This window comes from Prinia subflava, chromosome 2 (genome assembly GCF_021018805.1).
Source record: "Prinia subflava isolate CZ2003 ecotype Zambia chromosome 2, Cam_Psub_1.2, whole genome shotgun sequence".
In the NCBI taxonomy this organism is placed as follows: Eukaryota; Metazoa; Chordata; class Aves; order Passeriformes; family Cisticolidae; genus Prinia; species Prinia subflava.
Window position 1 is genome coordinate 64,672,714 of NC_086248.1, and position 18,238 is coordinate 64,690,951.

The 18,238-nt window shown below is 40.2% G+C and overlaps 1 protein-coding gene across 3 annotated transcripts in view; it reads left to right on the forward strand.

The window, feature by feature from the left end:
• The window catches only part of MAP7 (microtubule associated protein 7), a 109,695-nt gene that overhangs the window by 47,902 nt on the left and 43,555 nt on the right, over positions 1-18,238 (forward strand). For all 3 annotated transcript variants that reach the window (XM_063390293.1, XM_063390295.1, XM_063390296.1), the window contains exon 2: positions 14,002-14,070. In XM_063390293.1, coding sequence (XP_063246363.1) covers positions 14,002-14,070 — 69 coding nt within the window. The remainder of the gene's footprint in view (positions 1-14,001; positions 14,071-18,238) is intronic.

Here is an 18,238-nt window from a genome sequence, read left to right on the forward strand (position 1 = left end):
ACAGCATGTTGCTGTGCTTAGTCAGATGTTTTACATTGCATATTCTGTCATATCTTTATAAACCAATTAAAAATTAGAGCAGAAAAGCATGGCAACAACTCTAACACTTACTCTATGTTTTTTCTGTTAGACACAATCCAAACAGCACCTTGGTGGATTTTCTCCATCTCTAACTAAGGCATCAAATACAATGACAACAGTACTTTTTTTAAACGCCCTATTTGATTTATTGGCTATTCAGACTACCTATATACATATTGATCTAAATGCAGTGGAAGGGCATAAGGAAAGATTTTTCTTGCTCCTGTTAAAAAAACAGAGTAAGAAATGTTTTGTTTGATTTATTTTCAGTAGCAATCCACTCCTACATGTGTTTTTTATTCAGAAGACTTAGTTTTCAGTGGTTGTTATAACCTGAATATGGCTGAATCTTCTCAGACTGGTCTTGGAATTGTGGAACATGCTTAAAATAAAAGTGAGTCAGCCAGAGACAAAAGGTTTCTCTGAAGACTGTAGAGGGGCAAAAAAAAAAGACATTTATGTCTCCAAAGGCCTAAGAACTGCAAATTATCAAAAATAACCATGCAATCACCATGAGAGCTAACAAGCAACTTCTTGGAAAGCCAATGACATTAATGCTTAAAGAACTAAAAGAACCTTCATGGACTTGGAATGTTTTATGCTGTTATGATATATGAAGAGCTGTTGTACTACTGCACATTGGGCAAATGTTTGTACTGCCAATAGAGTGGTCTGTATCTAAGAGAAATCAGCTGCCCATGGAGAGTCTATAGAGAAACAATTTTTGATTTTTAAAAGACTCCTGCAGGTGGTGGGTTTGTGTGGAGAGTGTGTAAAGACAAGATGTATTTAGTGGTGTGATACTCAGGTCCAAGAGCAAACCTGGGTAAAATATATACTTTGGTTTTGGTGATGAATTATTCTTATAACACAAAGGCCAAAGAGCTCTACCAACCATTTGATGTATTCATGATAAAGACTTTTTAAAAGTAACTGTTGGTGTTATTTAAAGATAGCATGTAATACCTTCCTATTGAAATATATATCTTTCCCTTTCTAAACACATATTCATTTATTATATTTTTTTCCAAATACAAGGAGCTCAGGAATTATTAAGATTGTTTGTGCAGACTCAGTTTTGTGCATGGAGTGCACAAATAATGTAATTAGCAATTAGAATCTGCTGCCTTTCTGCCAAGCAGTACGTAGCTCCTCAGGAAGCCCTGTTTCCCAACAGCCAGACAGCAGTAAAGAACAGCTCCCTGAATTGAAAATAATTTTTCCAGTTTCCTATGATGTTTACTTACAAACATAAGTTTTCCTGTAAGTGGTGTCTTGAGAATCTTGTTGAGCTCTTGGCTGCTACTAGCTATATTTGTCTTCTGCCTCCTTAAATATGATAGTGTAGGCCTGGCACAGCTTTTATTTTTCACAGTGATTGAAGTGATTAAGGATAAGTCATGCAACAGAAATATATTTTCTTAAGTCAGAGTTTCAGCTCTGTTTCCCGCTCAGCACTGGTAGGAAACATTCCTTTTTGCTTCACTGTTCCTGTGTACATACATTTTGCACCACACTAAATGCTCGTTTTATTTGGCTTGCACTCATAGCATATATCTTTTAAATAAAAAGAACAGGGGAAGAAGCAGCAAATGGAGTGTTGCACTTGCTCTAAGTAGTTACAGCATCTCTTCCAGCGAGACAGAGGCAGGCTACCAGAAAATTGCCTGTTTTCCTCAGGCAAGAGTACTCTGAATTAGAGTAATGGCTTGAATGTGTGCATCCAGGAACTCAGCTGCTAAATAACAGCACGGAGTCTTTGTAGTTTTAACTGTTTCGGAAATAATTGTCTGTACAGAGTAGGTTATATAAACGAAGTCCAGCTTCTGTGAATCTTCCTGCTGTCTTCAGTTGAGAGGTGGTTGTTGCTATAGCAACTTGCAGGCATTATTCATGTTTTATTTTTCTGAGGCTGGAAGGAGGACTCGGAACATCTCTGCAAAATTTGAGCTGCAGGGAGCTTTGCTCAAGAAAACCTGCAGTAGTGAAATTATTACTTGTGTTACTTGTACTGATCCCACTAACTTGTAGGTAGTCTTGAATTTTTCTCTCTGGAAGATAAATCCCAGCAAATGTGCCAGGCACAAATCTAAAGTGGCCTGAAGTGTTGTTGTGTGGAGATAATGAGGTACCAGGAGCAGCGTAGCTGTCTCAGTGTAGTGCTTAACTTGGCTTTTCAGCCAAGCCAAGCTCCTGCGGCGGACTCTGGTGTTGACACGGCTCTCCCACATTCAATTCGGAGTGCCAAGTCAGGAGATGAAACCCAGGTGGCAATGAACTTTTCCTTAGCAAACAAGGTTGTCCTACTTCATCATTTTATTTAGAAGCTGCATTTTTTCAGAAAACTGCAGCTTCTATAGCAAATTATAGTAAATTTTACCTCATGTTCCTTTGCATGTAGTACTAAGTGCCTTAGACTGTTAGCCTTAAACAATACTTCTTTTCCCCCCTATCTTCTGTTCTTGTGTTTTGAACATCTTTATTTTTACTCATTCTCTGGTAAAAGATTTGATAAGATCTCACCAAAGACTGCTGTCAGGGCCTGTGCAGAGCAGTCTCTTGGGAGTTGTCCTGTGAAACTAAACCACAATAGGCATGAAACTCTTTCCATCTAAAGACATTTGTCTGTTTGTACAAATGTACTTCTATTATGGCTGAATGTAAGAGGAAAATAGCCACTAAATCAGTTGGCTGAGTTGAAATTATCCTGTTTCTCTTCTTGTGATGAGTGCCCATTTATTCTCTCCCAAATAAGGCAATTGAACAAAGTTACTCTTGCAACCCAATCTTCTTCCTAGATGCAAAAGGACGAGACTGAAGATGCTTTAAAGCAGTTATGGGCTGAAGGCCAGGAGTTCACTTAGTTCAGCAGATACAGTGATTCTGAGTTTAAAGGAATTGAAAGCAGAGGAGGGGAAATCTTGGATAATGGATTTCTCTTAAGCTTTATTGTAGATGTCTTATAATGGGAATGGGTAGTGAGGGAGTAGTCATTTGTGTGGCAGGCTAGTAACTTGGAATCCAGTGAGAGTTGCTGTTGGCTGAAGCTCTGTAGAAAGAAAGTGGTTGGAGGTACCAGAAGGTCAGGGAGATGGTAAATGTATTCTAAATGTAATGCAGTGGGAGAATTGTGTTGTAATCTCACTTGTATATTTGTGTAAGGTGGCAGTGCAGAGTAACCAAAGAAAGAAGGCTTTGAAGGAGAATAGTTCTATTTTTGAACTTTCTTATGCTTAAAAAGTTCATATGACTTCATTTGTTAAGTGTCTTATGCCTCTTGCAGCTGCTCTTGTGTGTGCATGTGAAATGCTGGAAGCGCCCTAGTTTTAGAGTGTGCCTGCAGCTGCACTCACAACAGAGAGAGGTTATTAAAGCCAAAATCTGAATTTTCTCCCTATGGAAAAAAGCAGTTCTAAAACCTCTCTTGTTTCCATGGTCTAAGCCTCACCAGGCAAGGGCAAGGCTCAGCATTCGGGTGTCGGTGCAGGTAACACGTGTTTGTTCTTATACAGGGCACGCTGAGACTGCACCTGAAAATGGTGTGCATGTGTGGGCAACAGAATGACTTGGTTGCTGTAGATAGGAATTGATTGCTGTGACACAGGAAAAGAGTAGTGCTTTGCTTTTAAATGATCAGTATGCTGCCATGTATGAAGGTAAGGTAAGTGCCTTACCATTTTCATTCTTCACCATGAAGATAGTAAGGCACTGGAACAGGTTGCCTGAGAAGTTGTGGATGCTCTGTTCTTGGATGTGTCCAAGGCCAAGTTGGATGGGGCTTTGAGCAACCTGATCTCTAGTGGAAAGTGTTCCTGTCCATAGTAGGGGAGTTGGAACTAGATGATCTTTAAGGTCCTTTCCAACCCAAACCACTCCATGATTGATTCTGTGATTCTATGGTGGTAGGGGTACCACTATTATGAGCCTACTCTAAAACATGGAGTCACCAGGATGGTAACTATGAACTTCAGTGAACGTGGAGCTACGTCAGAGGAGTGGAAAGCATGGGTGTGCACTGAGTTCAGCAGGGATGTGGTGACCTGTCAGCGGGGTGGCAAGAAGAAAGCACTGTGTTGGTCTGAAAAGCTCTGTGTTGGTGGAAGTATCCTAAATTAATCAGTAGATATTGTTCATTCTGTGGCATACTCGTTTAAATTAAAAATACGTATTCCATCAAAAGAATGTTTCATTTTCTTTTACTTTGGCAGGGAGAAGTGATTATGTCCTCTTGTTGCAAAGCTGAAACCAAAGAGATTGCATTCAATTTCAAAAATTCCTGTATCTCAAGATCAAATTGCTCAATAGAGCAGTGTCTAGCAAAGTATCCATTTTCCTCTTCTCTCCATACCCACACTCACTTTACTGCAGTTGCTATACCACTAAAACTCACAGGCTGCAATATGCTTTGATCATTGTGCTCTGTGAGTGAGGATATCAAATAATGGGATACTCAAGTTGCTTTCTGCAGTTCAAACAATCTCACCTTGGAATCAGTGTGATATAGAAAGCAGGCTGCTCTGTGCCCAATTCTCCATTTCTCAGCAGTAGGTGTAAGCTTCTTTGTGACTTGGAATTACTCACAGGAATTACCTCATAGTTTGGAGAACGGTCTCTAGTTGAAGTCCAGAACAGTTTTTCATCTAGAAAATTGCACAGGTGCTCAATTTCATAATCTCTGAGGTGACCTTCCATGTACAGCTACTGCAGCAATACCCTGACACTGATCCTGGGTATGGGAATCTCTCTGACAGTGTGGTGGCAAATGCTGCCTGCAGCAGTGAGAAATCTGAGGAGGAGAAGCAGCTGGTACTCTTGTACCTTGGCTGAAGGTGTTTGCCCTTGTGTAACAGTCTAACAAATAAATCACTGCATCTTGCACATTGCCTGCTTTTGGTGTTTGAGGACCACATGCCCCAAGACAGGCTGGACAGCACAAATTGCTGGCTGTCTGGAACTGAGGTTGTCCTGCACGCCCTCAGGCAGTGGTATTTCAGCTTTCATTTTGGTGATGTGCAATTAAAAAGCTTCCATTCTCATGTCTCATCTGCGCTTGGGTGAGCTTGCTAGCCTTCTGGTCAGCTGCAGAACTGGCTTCATAGCACAGGCTTTTTCAGCAGAAAACAGGGACCTTTTTTCCCGGGATCCTTCCATGTTAATATCCTTGTTTTATATTGCAGTAAGATGATGAAATATAATTATCCAGAGGATATGCGTGTCAACTTGTTAAAAAATGCTGTTACAGATACTGTGTTCCTTTTATCATCCTTAAGAGATTCTAAGACTCTCTGTCCAAAAGCATTTGGTTTGGTATCTTCTACATTATTTAATATTGTAGGATACAGTGCTTTTTAAAGCTGACATAGTCAGCCAAAAGTAATCTTTTATAAATATGCATCTCCCAATGGAGCCGTTACACAATTTTAATCTTTAAAAAAAAAAAAAAAAAAGCACTGACCCTTTCCCTATAGCCAGTTGCATCATCCAGATTTATGTCTGTGGGTTGTTTCCAAATAAATTTATTTATGCTTCTGGTTTTGATGTTTTGCACTTGAGTGCTGAATTAGCTATGACAGTTTTAAATCATCTGCTTATCTTTCTAGTCTACAATATGATGGAAGCAATGGCAACTTTTATACCATTCCATGAGCAGTAAACACTAATGCTGGTAAGTTTTCACTCTGCTTCGCTCAGCCAGGACATTAGAGATGAGAGGCATTGGTAACAGTGCTTTGTTTGGCAGCTCTCATGGTAGACTTCTATGATAAGTGTCAGAGCAAAAAAATCTGGTAGGGTCACTGCTGCTTGGTGTCATATAATTTATTTATATTTGCAAACCAGACTGGTAAGTTCCACACTGTTGAAAGTACAAAAAGATGTACTAAAGCATTGAGCTTTTAAGAATTGAAAGTATTTTAATAGAAAATTAATTAGTAGGTGTGCTTAAATAAGGCATGAACTTTGCTTTCTTGTTTCAGTGAATAGAAATGAAACACAGATATTCTGTCATTCCTCTGACTCAAACCTCCAACTTGCAAATATACTTTGTATGTACTGCTGTTTAGGCTGTGGAAGAACAGGCATTTTCCATTTGCTAATGATGGAAATTTCAAAACGTTTTTATGTGAAGTTTTGAAGACTTGTATTACCTGCATTAAAAATATCAAACTGGTCTGGAAGTCTGGAAGTACTGTTGCTTCACATTAGCTCCCTCAGAAATCACTTCAACCTATTTCCCTTAACAAGAGAATATGAGTGTTGACATCTAACCAAATTTAGGTACTTTATTGTATCACAACCAAAATCTAGATTTTAGATTTAAAACACTGGAGTGCATTTGATCCAAGACTTCTGCAGAGTTCCTGCAGTTCTTTCTGCCTCACTGCTATAGTAGTTGGCAAAACCTTGTAAATCTCTTGAAATAACTTTATCAGTGTTGTTAATTAGAACAAAAATTTGTTACAAAAAGATTTTGATTTGATGGCATAGCCTTACCCATCCTACCAAGAGTTTTCTGAAGAATTTAAATTAAGAAGCCTGGTGGAGCTGGTTTTGATGTGTTCTCTTTATCTTCTGAAATAGTAGCTCTGTTAGAGAACTCTCTCTAGTGTCTCTTTTGAACCTGGTGTTCAGTGCACGCAAGAGGGCTTTGGGTTTTTTGGGTGGAACGGAATGTGGATAGTGCATGTGTAAAGTTTCCAAGCTGATGCTTCAGTTCTTTCCTATCTGTATGGTCTTCCCCAAGGGATTAGCCTGAAAGAAGGGCACTGCACCATCTTGGTGTCTTGGTTTCCCCATGCCTAGAAAGCTCACATCTCTTGTGAGCAAGCCTCTGCAAAAGGCAAGTTAATGTTGCACTCTCCTTGTCCCTCTTGCAACCTATTGCTAGGTCCTACAGTCCTCCAATCCCCAGGGATATTTCCCTTGTTTCCCATTCTGATGTGCTAAAAAATTCATAGGATGGGTGCTCACCCCCAGCACTGCTCTGAGCCTGTCTGTTGAACTCCCTACTGAACTGGTCACTGAACCTTCCCAGAAGCTTTGTCTATAGTAAATGTTAGCAAAGGTTTCTTGGTGTCCCCTTTCATTCCTGTTATTAGCAACGGCTCAGGGAGCACCTTCCGGCTACCAGGAGAGCACGTCTGCTACACAGGAAGGGCTCTGCAGCCAGGGCTTCAAAGGATGAAGGTTGCTTCAAAATGGTCTGTGGATAGGAGCTGGCTGCTGTCAGGCTGCTTGTGCTTTGGAGGCCAGCAGCAACACACAAGGCACCATTTATTGCTTCCTGTACAGAGGGGAAGTTTTAAGTTGTTGTGGAAGGGGAGAAAAGGAGGGGATGTTTTATCCTGGTAAAATGCCAAAGTTCCTGTGCTCCTGCATGGTTTAAGTGTCAGAGTAAATGTCTTGCACACAGCTCCTCCAATTTGTACAAATGGGTTTTGGAGAGGAGGTGGTTTACTTTGGTGTTCAAACTGTTGTGTTTGGGTGTCTAATCCATCTTCAAGCCTCTCAGCGGGGGTCACATTGTAGCATGTCAATTTAAGGTGAGAATTTCCTTCCCACCTTGTTTTGAAGGACTTCACTTTGGTAATGGTTATGTTTGCATGCACGGGAGTTGACAAAAGCAAAGCCAGTGCTGGTGGCAGTGTGATTTTGGTTCACTCAAGGCACTGTTTTATAATAATCTTCTGAAAAGTGTATCAGGCCCTGAACAAGATTAGAGCTCCAGTGTGCTTATGCTGTGACAGTGAGGAGTAGCATTGCCTTAGTGTTCAGCTCAGACACGGATGGTAGAAGCAGCGGCACAAAAAATTTGGTCTGTCCAATGTTCAGTACAGTGCAGAAGCACTGGAGAATGTTGTCTCCAGCGATGCTGGAACAGGTTTCCAGGCCAATACTCACTCCACTCTCGTCTTGAGGGGGAGTTTCAGAGTCATTATTGACAAGTGGGTTTTGAAAACTAGCCTCAAACAAGTGAGTTTTTAAATGGGATTCTTTACAATTTATCCTCTCCAACACCTGTGAAGAGAGCACATCACAATTTTGTCCTGAATTACTCTGAAGATTTTAATATTAAACATCCAAATGCTTGGTTTTTTACCTTTTTATCTATCAGCCATACTGCATGCATCTTGGTACCTTCTGACCAACCATAGAACTCTGAGACCTACATATCTCTGGAAAGATTGCTGTCCTTTGTTCCCAAGCTCACAATTTTAAAATGCAAGTAAAAAGTAAGTATGGGGCGCAAATATGGAATGAATGCATTACTTAGCTCTAAAACAAATAATTGCTCTGTAATATTACTTAATGTATTGCTTGTCTAAATATATATAGACACCATTGATAGCAAAGCATATGAAATTCTGAAGCCTTGCAAAATGTATTTTTACTGTAAATACGGAGAGTAGTTTTTACTTGTGTTATTCATAAACTATGGATGTAAGAAGAGGCAAAAGTCACAAGCAGTAGAAAAGCTTTGTGCTGAACTCTACTTTTCCTTGTATTCAGCCCCTGGATCACGGCTCACAGGAATTTGCTTGTAGGATAAACTACCCAGTTTTGCCATTAAAGAGACTCTTTAGTCTTAAATTTCAGTGACGTTGCCTTAGAATGCAACAGCTCGTTGCTGAATGCCCAGATGCTTATTCTGAGCCAGGTACTCAGGATTTTGGTCTTAATGTGTTTCTGAATTTAAGCTAATCAATTCTGTCAGCTCTGACCTGTGTCTGCACTTTCAGCACACTCTACCTAGCACAGCAGTACCTCTGACTTGACTCACATGCTAAGTAGCCACTATTCCCACTGCCTTGACAAAACTGCCTAGACTAGCCCAAATTCTTTATTAATGCTTACACAAACTTAGAAAACTCTGTTCTCTGCTCAATTCTGAGTAATTCAAACTATGCGTTTTTTACATTGTGCATGTCAGGTGTGACATGCTGTATAAAATAAGCAAGTGAATTTAGGAATGGGGCTTTTGTTTGTTTTTTGTGGGTTTTTGGGTTGGTGGTTTTTTGGGGTTGTTTTTGGGTTTTGTTTTTTGTTTGTTTGGGGTTTTTTGTTGTTTTTTGGTGGTGGTGGTTGTATTTTTTTTGGCAGTGTTCATAAGGAAGTAATTGGAGGTAGCAGGATTGGATGCTAAAGAGTAAAGAATATATCAGTTCCCAGTTAGCTCTGTTCTAAATTTCCCAGTTTAATGCTGAATTTCCTCTGCTATGTATTGGCAGCGCTTTTTCACTGAGGCATGAGTTTGTTCCAGCTGTCATTTCTGATGCCTTCCCTATCTCCCAACACACACCCCCGTCACTCTTTGACAGCTAAAAAAAGTAGCTGTTCAGTCATACCAGGGGGATTAGATGACAAGTGGCAGGTACAAAATAGCTAGATTTTCTTCTTTTTCCCCTGTAATCCCTCCTCCTCTGATTTAGCTTTTTCCTTACGGCTGTTTCTCAGTAACTTCTCTCTCACTTGTAGAATTAGAGCAGGAAACTGGAGGGTGCTCTTTCCCCTCTGGTGCTCAGAGCACCCTGTACCCAGAGGTGTACCTGCACTGTCAGGCACATGTGGCTGTCTGCAGGCCTGGGCTCTGCTGTGCCTGTGCTCTCACCCACAGCCCCTGTACAGCTCCCCTTTCCAGACCTGTGCTAGGATGCAGTTCTGGGGGCTGCTGTGCACATCCTGACCTTGACACAGGTCTGAGCAGCACGTCTTGCTTGTGGTGCCCAAGTGCCCTTCACACTGCATTTAATCTCTCGAGGTGTACACTTCTGGGGGTAGAGACCTTGTGGAAGTAGAACTGCCTCTGTCTTGTGACTGATTCCCTTCTTCCATGGAACAGAGCTTAGGCATCTTCTTTCCAGCTCCTCAGCCTTGCTGTGGGGCCTTTGGTTTGCCGTTCACCTCGCTGGGAATAGCTGGTTGACATCGTGCAAACATGTGCTTGATGTGCCACAGCCTGAAAAACAAGTGTTTGTATTCTGCACAGCTCTTGTGTTTTTAAAAAGCCTGTCAAAATGCCAGTGTGATGCTTCCCCTCTCAATGTTTGGCATTCAGTGGTTTTTCCAGGGTCTGGGTGAAAGTTCCTTCTGCTTTCCAGCACATCCTCCCAGGGGCTCTATTTCTCAGCTAAGTTTTTCCCTTTGAATGTGTTATCTTGTCTCTCCGGCCAGTCTTCTTTGACCAGAGCTTACCTGGCATATAAAGAAGCACTAGAAGCTTATAGTTTTCCTCCTTTCTCAGTGTTTTCCATGAGACTTTTCCTTAACTTTGAATCTTTTTAATCTAAACTTTCTCTTTGCGCTTGTTTTGCTTCCCACTGCTAGCAATTCCTACTCCTGCTCACACAGACCTCCTTTGGACAAGCTGGAGATGGTTTTGTTACTTCAAGAGGAATGCCTTAGACTGTAAGGTTAATAAAGGCATTTTTGTCTGACAGACACTGATTATGGAACAACTCTTTTAAAGTAGTTTTGGCTATCATTAAGTGGGTTTTTTCCCTTTTAGGAAATAAATTTTGGTACTTGTACTTGGTACAGAGATTTTTTTTAACTGTTGTAGGAATTGACTGTAATTATAATGGCTGTATGAGACATAGGGTGAGCTGACATCCTATGAAATTGCTTATCAGTCTTTCTAGAGCTTGTACATATCCTGGTAATAGAAATATTGATTAAACCTGTCTGATTGCGAACACATAGATTTATCTTAACTACTCAGAGATTTCTAAATAGATTTCATTTCCATTACAAAGCTGTTCTTTTAGGAATAATCTGCCAGTTTTCTACTTGTCTTGGTTCAAAGCGAAGCTAAAAGCTGAGCCTGCAGAGGTCCTCCCTAGCACTAGTCATCTTTATGGATCTCTTTCAGCTCTGCCCCGGTATATATGCTGAATTCTGTGCTGCAACTGGTTTTACTTGAAAGATCAGCATTTACAAATGCACGTTATTCAGTACCAATATATATATATCTTTTCTCACCTTCCCCCCCCTTTTTTTTCCCTCTCTTTCCACACAGAGGATCTGAGGTACAGTTTTCTGTTTGATGCTCTGCCATATAGTAATGGCAGAGAGAGAGGAGCTGTGCTTCACAGAAGATTATCCATCTCTAACACTTCTTTATGCAACCTTTTTTTTTCCCTTATGTAAAGGTACTGGTCCAAGATAAACAGGTGAGCAAGTATTAGGTAGTTAAATTATACCTCTTCTGGCATCTGTTAGGTATTGAAATTGGTGTGGTCAATATTTAGGTATGGATTTTAGATGTTTAGTTGTCTGATTAATCTGTTTTTATCCTAGAGCAAGAGGTATTTCATGCTGGAGCACACCTACACTGGTTACTAAGTACTTGTGCCAATTCTTGTTTGATATCCAACATCGTTAAAATTCATGGTGTGCCATCTGTTCTCTTCATCACTTGTCATATGAGTGGTCATATGAATGTGTATTTGAACTGTGTCAAAAAATATTCCAAGGAAATGTTAGACAAGGAAATAGGAGGAAAAAAGTATTAGTCCCTGTACCTAGGATTTTTTGCAAGTGTATTTTCTGGATAGCATTTAAACCACCATTTTGAAGTTAATGGAGTGTTGCATAATCCCATGGCACAATGCTTGAAGAAAACAATGCACATACTCAGTATGAAAGATGCAAGAAATTTGTGCTGACACTATTAGCACATCAGTGTACTCACTAACTCATAGAAACAGTAGTTTTACTATTTTTTGACAATTTCCTCTTCTATGTGATGCCCTAGGCCAGGCTGATGGGAATTGTGATGTAGTCCCACTGAGCTACAGTGGGACTTTTTCTGAGAATATTCTAAATGGTTGATATGTGCTGGAGAAAAGCTTGTTTTAGTAGCACCTTAACTCTGAGGGGGAAGTAAGATATAAAGAGTTCAGGGTCACAGAAGTGTCGAGGTTGGAAAAGACGTCTAAAATGAAGTCCAGCTGTTAAACTAACACTGCCATGTTCACCACTAACCATGGCCCCAGGTGCCACATCCCTGAGTTTTTGAACACTTCCAGAGATGGTGACTCCACCACTTCCCTGGGCAACCTATTCCAATGCCTGACTACTCTTTAGGGAAGAATTTTTTCCTAATACCCAGTCTAAAACGCCCTTGGTGCAACTTGAAGCCATTTCCTCCTCGTGGTGTTACTTCTTGTTTTGGAAGAAGCAGCTGACCCCCACCTGGCTACAAGCTCCTTCCAGGCAGTTGTAGACAGTGATATGATTCCCCCTGAGCGTCCCTTTCTCCAGGCTAAATGCTCCCAGCACCCTCCCCTACTCCTAAAGCCACTTGTGCTCCAGACACTGCACCAACTCTCGTGGCTTTCTCTGGACTTGCTCCAGCACCAGGTATGGATTTTCATAATGATCCTATCAAGCCTGGTGGTGCAAGTGTTCAGTGGTGCTCCAACTATCTTGCCTAATATCTATCCATCTACCCATAGGTCATACTAATCTTTTGTATGAGGCCTTTAAAATGGCAAATACTAAAATCTTATGTTTTGCTGCCTTCAAGGTGTTGCAGTTCTTATTGTCATATTTGTTAAGTTCAACAGTGGTTGTTTCTATTGATTGCAAGAGACTTAATACAGGTGTCAGGAAGAGGAGTGTCTGGCAACTATTTAAGGTTTCACACAGGTTTTTTTTGTGAGATGACGTGATTTTTGAACACTGTTCTTGGAAAAACATTGCTCTTGAATACTGAACATTTGATAACAGTATTTTTCTATTTCCCTCACCTACCTTCCCCCTGCAAAAAAGTTACAGTACATGTAACATACAGGTTCTTCCTTCTACCTTTTACCCTCTAAATTAATCCTGAAACATGCCTGTGGAAGGAGGTAAGCAAGGAAATTAAGACTTCTCTGAGGCCATGAAGGGAATGAACTCACTGAGGTACTAAGTGCTGAGTGTGTACTGTTAAAGCTGACATGCATTAAGAAATTGCTTGGAGCCTTCAGAGGAAAATTTGTTTTAATAATGCTTTCTAAAGTGGATCTAATACAGTAATACCTGTTTAGCTTTTAATCTGGAGTGACCAGGGTTTTTTTCCCAACCTTGATTTCTAGGGATATTTTTGTTCAAAGGAGTCGGCATCTTTCGTCCCCTAAGCCTTATTTATACCTGTCTTTTTATCCTTGTTTGCAAATACTTTCAAGCTGTTTTTGGAGAGCTTCTTATAATTCTTTGAGTCTGCCTTTAGGCTGTTCCCAAATTGGTGTGTTCTGGACTCCAAAACTCCTATAGGGGAACTGCTGGTTACAAAGATGAGTAGTAAGATGAAAAAATCATGACATCTAATTTCTTGGCTTGTTTTTAGTTTAGAAATAGATGTTGAACTAAGAATATGGTTTTGATTTGAATTATAGTAATGAATCTTCTGGGGTCATTTTCTTTATAAAGGGTTCTTGAAAGAGCATTCAGAGCTCCAGAATGAGATCTTGTTCTAGACTGGTAGGGCCCGATCAAAAGTCTGTTGCAAATAATGGGAGCATCTCCTTGGTTAGATTTCATTCATGTCTTTAATAGTCCTCTCTTCAGTCCTGCATTACAGGTGTGTTAGTAATTTATAAAGTTTTTACCAGTATCTTATACCATACCTTTAGGAATCTGTGATCTGCAAGTCATCTTATAAGTCTTATTAAAACACATGGTTAAAATGAAATTTTCTTTCTTTTGTGGCTCTTTCCTCAACTTGAGTTGGGAACTTGTATTGTGGCTTAAATGCTTTCTGTGTAGCCTTTGGGTTTTTCTCTATGCAAAATGATGTAGAATGGTGTTAAGGTGAAATCTTGTAACAGTCTGATTTTAAAAGGAATCCAGCAATATTTAAGATTCATTATAATACAGTGAGTGACCTATTACTAAATAAAATGGTTAATTAATATCTTCTTTTCTTCCTTATTTTAGCTACTGAAGGTTCTGAAACACAAGAAAAGAAAGTCACTTCAGGACAAAGCAACGCTGGAACTAAACCAGGTACACCATTCCACATGTTTTAAAACATGATCCATGTTTTAAGGCTGTTTGCCTCAATGGTGTATGGAAAACAGCTGTTGTCACAGGAACTTCTAAAGTTTGTTGCTTTTGTATCTCACTTATTGTTTCAGACAAAACTGGTATCAGTGACTGTTCATGTTTAGATAGGCTGGAATATGTAGTTATTTGCAAAGAAGCAAAACCAGAAGAATCTACTTATATTTTAGAATAGCTTAGGAATGAGGGTTGGGAAGTGAGAAAAGACAACAGAAGCCACTGTATTTGCATCTGTTTTTTAATGAGAATACCTGCTGTAGGCAAAGTTTTGTAGCTTTATATAAGTGTGCCTCTGTTCAGGCGTTTCCTCACTCACCACAAAGCATGCCATATTGTGTAACACGCTCTATGCAGTGGGCAGATGTTTCCCATTACTTCACCATACCTCACAGGTACATTGTGTGGATTTAATTCACTCTTTGCTTACACAATATGAAAAGGTATGTGCTAAAAAGCTTAATGTAGTCCTTGGTGTCATGGGTCCATTCCACTTGCTTAGACCAAGATCCGGATGAGGACTTGGATATCTGAATTTGTTTTGTGTTGCAGTTCAGGTACCCAAGATTAAAGCATGCAGTTAGTAATGTTTTTTCTTAGATGCCTGGGAAAGCAGAGGTGCTTGTGTTGCTGAGGACTAGGCCTGCTGTAACATCCCCCTTTCAACTCGTTGACAGCTTGGCAGCTCAGTGTCTGTTCTGTAGTGACAGCCTCCTCTCCATCCCCAGAAGGGGAGCCTTGGGCCTGTGTCCCCAGAGGGAAGGAATCCCAGTGCTGCCTGCCTTCCCATCACACCTTGTGTACCCTGCCAGGACCGCTGGGTCCTCCACAAAGCACAGCAATCACTGCTGCTCTCAGCCAGATAGGCAGGGGGAAAAGGAGGAGAAAATAAAGATAATGTTACTCTTTCCACAGGTCTTTGTATTGGACAATGTTCAATGCTTGCTTTATTCTGCAATAGTTTAATCCAGTTTTCATTTCTCAGGAGGGTGTCCTAGCTGTTCCAGCGTTCCCTTCATCTATGCTGGTGTGTAGAAAGGAATCCAAAATTCTTGGGGCTGGAGCAAGGGAAGGCAGAGTGGAGCTGATAGTATAAGCCACAAAAACGGGTCGTATTTACAAAGTATATATGACAATTGCTAATTTAGGAACTTAATTTCTACAAATATAAATTTTGCTTGAGAGTTTGTCAAGTCTTAGCTCTATAAAAGATTTGTAAAACTTGTTTTTTCCTTTTGTTACTATCATTAGGGACAAAACCTAATGAAAATTGCAGAAGTTCAGTGCTGAATTTCTGCAAAATACTTTCACGGCTTCTAAGCATTCAAAGTTAGCTATTAACTTACTAAAATGAATTTTGAACACACACTAAATGTTCTAAATATGTGGACATATACTGTTTTCATATGTAATTTACAGGCCTTATTTCCAGCAGCAGATAAAAAATTAATTTCTCCAGTGTGTAACTATGGCATATTTATTCTCCTAACATCCCTATCATACAAATGCTTAATTCCATGCCTGTTACATAAGTGAAGGGAAATAGATTGTTGAGTACGAGTTCCCACATATTGCAGCATAACCAGACTGCAACTTCCAAAGCAGCATGTGGGTCTTCCTGGAGTGCTATCTTTTAGGCTCTGCATATGCCCAGTTGGCAATTATTTCTCTAAAAAAGTGAGAAATTCTTGGAGGATCCATTGCAGCTGGCATGTTTCCCCTTTCCTTTCAGAGTAACTTACAGCTTATGGTCTGATGATGAATATGAGCAAAAGAGAGTACAAAGTACTTTGTTTGTTTGTCCTGGTATTCCTACTGAATGAGAAGAAATGCCAATACCCCAGGTATTTGCCTGATGTGTTTTTAATGCATAGAGACATGAGAAATAAAATGAGGAGCAGTCCCATTGAACTCTGTTTTGCCACAGTTTGAAACTGTTGGTACTCTGCACTGGGAGTGCCAGCAGAACATCTGGATTCAGAATGCAAATGTTGGAGGTTGGGGTTGTGGCCAAACTATGAAGGATTATTTTGAAGACTTAGAGAAGACATTTTAATTATGAATGTAAGACTTGCACCAATAGTCTGTACTCCAGCTTCTAGCAGAGAAAATGCAATGTTGGTCTGCTACAAAGATGTTACCCTCATCTTTCTGCTAATATTGATTTAGCTCTTTGTGATCCCAAATGTATGCAAAATCTCTTGTTACTGGAGAAACACACTCTGCACAGCCTGCAACTTAATGTGAATCCTTTAGGATTGTTCTAACATCCTGGGGTGTTGGGAGAGGGGCTGTTCTTGTGTGAACACTTTTAGGTGTGTGATATGGAAAAAATAATTGGCTATCTTCGAAGAGAGTGGCAGAGGGCAACTTTAAAAATTTATTTTATTCCTTGCTTTGCTTATAATTAGGAATTCTTAAGGGAGACCTTTTCAGGTTGCCTGTCTATGTAACCCTCCTGCCTCTTTGAAGAATTGTTGCCTCTCCCTGAAACGGAAATCTATTTTCTCAAAAAAGGGAGAAAAAAACCCCTCAAACCAAAATAACTGGAAGAATATTCTGAAAGAAGCATGTTTCTACATTTTTCCCCAGTGCCTCATCATTTTCTGTCAAATCAATGTTACATTGACTTTGCTGACAGCCCTTGAAGGGAATCCTTGTTTTTTAGGGAAAATGTACATTATTCCACAAGCGCTAATTACTCATGCCACAGAAATTCATGTTTTGTGAATCTTGTGTGCCAGTCACCAGAGAGAAGGAATATTATTACCCCTTTGACCTGTGTCTGCATGCTAAAGGGACCGCGTGTGAGCACACTGCTGAAGCGCAGCCAAATGCAGATGTACACCACGCAGTGGGCAAATCTCTGCCGTGGCGTGGCTGAGCAGGGTGTCACAAATGGCAGCACGGTGAGCCAGTCAGCCAGCATTGAAGTTCTGACCTGTAACTGGGTGATGAATTACCTTTGTCTTTGCTGGTGACGTTTTTGCCTGTTGCGCCTTTCACTGGGGCGGTCGTGTTTGAAGGTTCTCCCTGCCAGCTGTGCAATGGGTTTTCTCCTTGCAGCTGTTACTTTGCATTGCTATTAACACTCCTAATTGGGCCTCTAGTCTGACAGTTGTTGAGATAATAGTTTTGCACTGATTAGAGTTCAAGAGTAATTAAAGTGTACGTAGCTGTTGGTGAACTGGTTCACCCAAAAAAATCCTGTCATGCTTATGCAGGAACTTCTGTTAGAAGATGAAATGCGTATATATTTTTTTATTTAATTCAAAATCAGTCTAGCTCAGCCTCCCCCTTCAGGGACTTATTTTGCAAATATCTTTAACCTCAGTTTTATGGCCCATTGTGTTGTTTGCTAATAACTTTTTTCATAGGTATATATTCAGCCTGTACACAAGTAGGCTGACTCTACATGTTTTTACAAGTTGCTTACAGGTGTATTCACACTGAATAGTGAAAAGGCTCTGTTGTCTTGTACACTTTCATGATGACAGCATTCTAGGTAGTTCTTTATCTTAAAATACTTAAAAACTGGGTTCCGCTCAATGCTAAAATAAATCAGGCCATTTATTTATAACCAGAAATCTTTTTGATTTTTCTGTGGGTTTTTTGTTTATTGTGTTCTTATGCAAAGCAGATTTTTTCAGTGCTACTGAAAAAAGGCATAAAATTAAGAGCTTTCCAGGTTTAACAGAACAGGCTGAGTAGGAAATTAGTTTTGGCAGCGTGCTGAGATGAATTGCTAACTTGGATTTTGTTCCTTTTTTCTGGAACAGCTCCATTGCTGAGACTGGAAGTTGCTTGTTAGCTGTTCAGCACTTTGTTGTCTTCCAGAACCATCACTGAGCAAGGGATGTTTTCCAACCAAACCTGAATTTTTAAAGTGGAACCTGGGCTCTGACACAGATCTTTCATATTATCCTCAGTCTTGCTGCTGTGATCCAAGCAGCCAGTTGCAGATAGTTGTGAGGTACTCATGTAGCTAAATTTCAATCTACAAGAATGGTTAAAGCTCTCATCTTACTTGACTCATGTTATACCAGTCCCTGCATGTGATGCCTCACTGCCTTTAATATATTTGCCAGAGTTTTTAACACATGTGCACACAAAC